Here is a 4,475-nt window from a genome sequence, read left to right as displayed (position 1 = left end):
TTGTAGTTGATGAGCAATCATATGGCCCATAGTCACATACAACAATGCTTGCAAGTCTAGAGTCAATTTATAAAATATATTTTATGTTGGTTAGTCTAGATGAGCGCTACATCTTCTGTCTTCTAGTACTAAATAGTTACAACCATTTACCTATTTTTTTCTAACCATACAACCATGCCACATAAGCTAGTCATGTGTGCAAGTCGTAAATTACATTTGTTGTATTACTCTATGTATGCAATGCTGCCACAACATCAATTTGTGGATCTTAGTCATAGGTTATTTTCGTGTTAGATTTTGTATGGACGATATATGTGCTGTTGATTACAGCATACCAACGTAGTTCAACATTTAGATTTTCTTAGAAATGGCATCTTTTAACTGTAATTCATTTTTTCTCTTTGTAGACACTTTATTTTGTTTAAGCTTACATTTGATTTCCATCAGTTTTGGATGTTTTTGTACCAAACTTTTATGCATTTTTAGCAAGTTCCGGCGACAACACGTGGGGCATCATATAGTTTACTCCATGTCAAGTGGCAACAACCTGCAAGTGCTGGGTGGGAGACATGAATACAAAGTAGAGTATGTTTGATTGGTGTATTTGCGTAAAAAATTTACTAGCTTACAATCAGTGGCGAATCTAGCATGATAATGAAATGTAGGCTTAAAACATCGAGTTCCTAAGCCTAATTAGTAAATGCATTGCAATTGTTGCATGTAAAGCCTTTGAATATAATTTTCAAGTGGTATATTTAGTTGAAATAGGATTTTGGAGGGTAGGCTTAACCCTATTGAAGCCCCCCTGGTGGAATCGCCACTGCTTACAATAATTTTGCTCTTCGGTTCTCTGCCTTTTATAAAGCTTTGCATGGTCGTCACATTTCCTTTGCAACTCTTGCTAGAAAGTTTGGAAGAATCAAGGAATCTGTTTCAAAACTGTCTTTGGTTTCACTTTATAATAAACCCATACGGTCAACCGATACAAGGTGCTAGGAATCAGATGAAAGAAAAGCCGGACAAACATAAATACATCAAAAAAGCACAAGACACACACGGAGCGTTCCCCTATCATGGGCAAGCTTAAGCACTATAGAAGCCACATTGCAAGAAGAATAGCCCCGTGGGAACCTACGAATCATGACCCGCGCCTCCGGAAGGAACACGGTTTGCATGGCTATGCCCCTCACCCAACCATCATCGGAGAGCAACCTATGAAACAACTAGGAACGAGAGCGCAAACAAGATGGGCACGTTTAAAGAATAGGAGGCATCAAAATTGCCACATGCCAGCACTAAGGATACTTTGAGCTATGATCTGGGCCCGCCAGAAGATGTCGTTGCTACGTGATTTGAGATCCCCAACGACGCTCTAAGAAGGTCATGACATAGAGTGTCACAACCGTTGAGTTCGATAGAGCGGACAAGAGTTTTCACCCCAAAACCTTGACACGGGAGAGAAAGAGCACAATAATGCCCCAAGAGGAATGTAATACCCACAGGCATCGCTGCCAGAAGTCGGGCACAAAGCTTCCGCTCGATATCTACCCCACGTCACATGGAGGGACCAAAGTCACGAAGCACGTAATGGTGTAAGGCACACCACGAACGAACCGACAACTAAATTGACATCTGAGCTCATACTTCACCACCACCAGCAACTTCATCAAGACTACCCACTACCGTACCTCTTGCCACCCGCGCAGTCAAGAAGCACAACCAACACCTCTCTCTCACACGATACTCGCCATGCTTGCAAAAAGCAACATTTTTGTGTCTAATAAGGGGCGAACTTCAGTGCTACAAAAATATTCAATCCACGCAAAATTGACGAGCACACGCATGTACATGTGTTTTTTTCTTCTCATTGCTGGCGTGCACAAATCGTTTTTTACGTAATAATGTTTTTAAATTTGTTAAAATCGTATTTCTTTTTCGCCCGAGAACTAATCTTTTTAGGAGTTTTTTCTTTGAGATTTTTTTTTGTAGAATTGTATGCTGCGAATTTAGTAGAGTACCTGGCTTGGGCCCATGAGTTGTTGCAAGGCAGCTAATAAATCCAGAACCTACCGGCCCTGATGGCCCATGAAACAGGCGCTCCCCCAGCCCCCTGACGGCCCATAAAGGCACAGGCGCTCCCCCAGGCCCGCCGATTCGCGCCAAAAACCCGAACCCGCGTAGCGAAACGCGGCGCGCGCTCGCTCGCTCGGCTTCCCGCGAAGCCGAAGCCGAGCTGCCCCGTTCGCGCCAAAACCCGCCCCCCTTCTCCCGCCGTTCTCCGGCTACTTCTCCCCTCTCCACCAACACCTGACGGCCACCCACCTGACCCGAGCCGCCCTCCCCTCCCCCGCCCGCCCTCCGTCTCCCGATCCCCGGCTCCCCTCGGCCTCCCGCGGACGCGCGCCGCAGATGGGTCCCGCCACGCAGCAGCGCCACCGGACGCGCGCGGGGCGGCCGGCCGCCAGGCGGCCCAGGGCGACGGTGTCCGAGGACGACGGCGGCGTCAGGTGCGAGGCGTGCGGGTCCGGCCGCCACGCGGACGAGCTGCTGCTCTGCGACGGCTGCGACCGCGGCCTCCACATCTTCTGCCTCCGCCCCATCCTCCCGCGCGTGCCCGCCGGCGACTGGTTCTGCCCCTCCTGCGCCGCCCCCGCCGCCACCGCCCATTCGGCCAAATCCGCCGCCGCCGTCCAGACCAAGATGCCCAAACGTAAGTCGAAAAGAATTAATCCCATATCGTTGACCATTTCTGGATTGGATCTGCTCGTTCGCTGACTCGGATCTCGTGATTTGGTTTCAGAGTTCCCGCTGATCCAGACGAAGATCGTCGATTTCTTCAAGATCCAGCGGCGCCCGGCGTTCGCGGCCGCCGAGCCGCCGGAGGGGAAGAAGAGGAAGCGGAAGGCCGCCAGCGCGCTGGTGGTGTCCAAGAAGAAGAGCCGGAAGCTGCTGCCCTTCACCCCCAGCGAGGACCCCGGCCGCCGCCTCACGCAGATGGCCTCGCTCGCCACCGCGCTCACGGCCACCGGCGCCGTCTTCAGCAACGACCTCACCTACGTGCCCGGCATGGCGCCCCGGTCCGCCAACCAGTCCGCCCTCGAGGCAGGAGGGATGCAGGTCAGACGCTTCCTCCAGATCCAATTCCACCACCCGATCTCGACTAAATTCAGTGTCGCGACGCCATTTCTGTTTTTGCTGAAACTCGGGTGACATTTCATCTCAGGTGCTGCCGAGGGAGGATGCAGAGACATTGAGCCTCTGCAAGAGGATGATGGAGCAAGGGGAATGGCCCCCTCTCCTCGTCGTCTTCGATCCAGTGGAAGGGTTAGTACTGTCGGCACAATTCAGTGCTAATTTCTGATCTTGTTCTTCAGAACCCGTCAGGCACTGATGATGATTGTGTGCAATTTCCTGGACAGATTCACGGTGGAGGCAGACAGGCACATCAAGGACCTGACCATCATCACCGAGTACGTCGGCGATGTGGACTACCTTCGAAACCGTGAGCATGATGACGGGGACAGCATGATGACCCTGCTCTCTGCCGCGCTGCCGTCCAAGAGCCTCGTCATCTGCCCTGACAAGCGGAGCAACATTGCGCGGTTCATCAATGGGATAAACAACCACACGCCGTAAGCATTCTCTTCCTCCGACCACCACCGTGCATTTACGCATTATTCGGAACCATGTCTGAAATTTTTTGCATGATGATGACCATTGCAGTGAAGGCAGGAAGAAGCAGAACCTCAAGTGTGTGCGGTTCGCCATTGACGGCGAGTGCCATTGTCTCCTGGTGGCCAACAGGGACATCTCCAAGGGGGAGAGGCTGTACTACGACTACAACGGTGACGAGCATGAGTACCCAACTCACCATTTTGTATGACACATGGGCTGATGTTTAGTCTGCAATCTGCATATTCATTTTATCTGTAATCATAGGAAAACGATTATGATGATCCCATTCCCCCAAAACTCAACATGTAGAGTCATCTAAGTGGTTGATAGATCTTGAAATTTTTAAGCTGGAAAAGGGGAAAAGGGGAATTGTAAACATTGTGTATCCAATGGAATGGAATGCAATGGCAAATGGGTTTGTTCTGTTCATGCCTGTGCCTGGTGTAATTGCCCTTACTCAATGTTTTTGTTCGAAGGCACAAATGCCAAAAGAAGATGAAATATTTGGTTCAGAGTATCCCATTTCAGTTGAAATTGTGCTACTCCCTCCGTATCAATGTCACAAATAAATGACTTTAGAGACAGTTGGCATGGTCCTCAAGATGGAGGGTTCCACTAATTCATAACACAATATATTTACAATATTTTAAAAATTATAAATATCTTTTAAAACAAATCTATACATATGTTTTCAATATTTTGGACAATTAAAATGGTATTCATAGTTAGTTTTAAAAGCTTAACTGAAGGTATCCAAGATGTCACTTATTTGTGCAAGTCAAGTGAAACTCACAGGGCTG

General features: G+C 49.0%; 1 protein-coding gene across 1 annotated transcript; it reads left to right on the top strand.

Annotated features, from left to right (window-relative positions):
* Positions 1-2,337: 2,337 nt before the first annotated feature.
* On the top strand, positions 2,338-4,104 carry LOC123130185 (histone-lysine N-methyltransferase ATXR6). The gene is made up of 5 exons (XM_044550137.1): positions 2,338-2,710; positions 2,801-3,117; positions 3,224-3,324; positions 3,420-3,632; positions 3,724-4,104. Exons 1-5 carry the CDS (start codon positions 2,410-2,412, stop codon positions 3,881-3,883), a joined length of 1,092 nt encoding a protein of 363 aa, XP_044406072.1. The 5' UTR covers positions 2,338-2,409; the 3' UTR covers positions 3,884-4,104.
* The last annotated feature ends 371 nt before the right edge of the window (positions 4,105-4,475 follow it).

This window comes from Triticum aestivum, chromosome 6A (genome assembly GCF_018294505.1).
Source record: "Triticum aestivum cultivar Chinese Spring chromosome 6A, IWGSC CS RefSeq v2.1, whole genome shotgun sequence".
NCBI classification, from domain to species: Eukaryota; Viridiplantae; Streptophyta; class Magnoliopsida; order Poales; family Poaceae; genus Triticum; species Triticum aestivum.
This window is presented reverse-complemented; position numbering and strand designations above follow the sequence as displayed.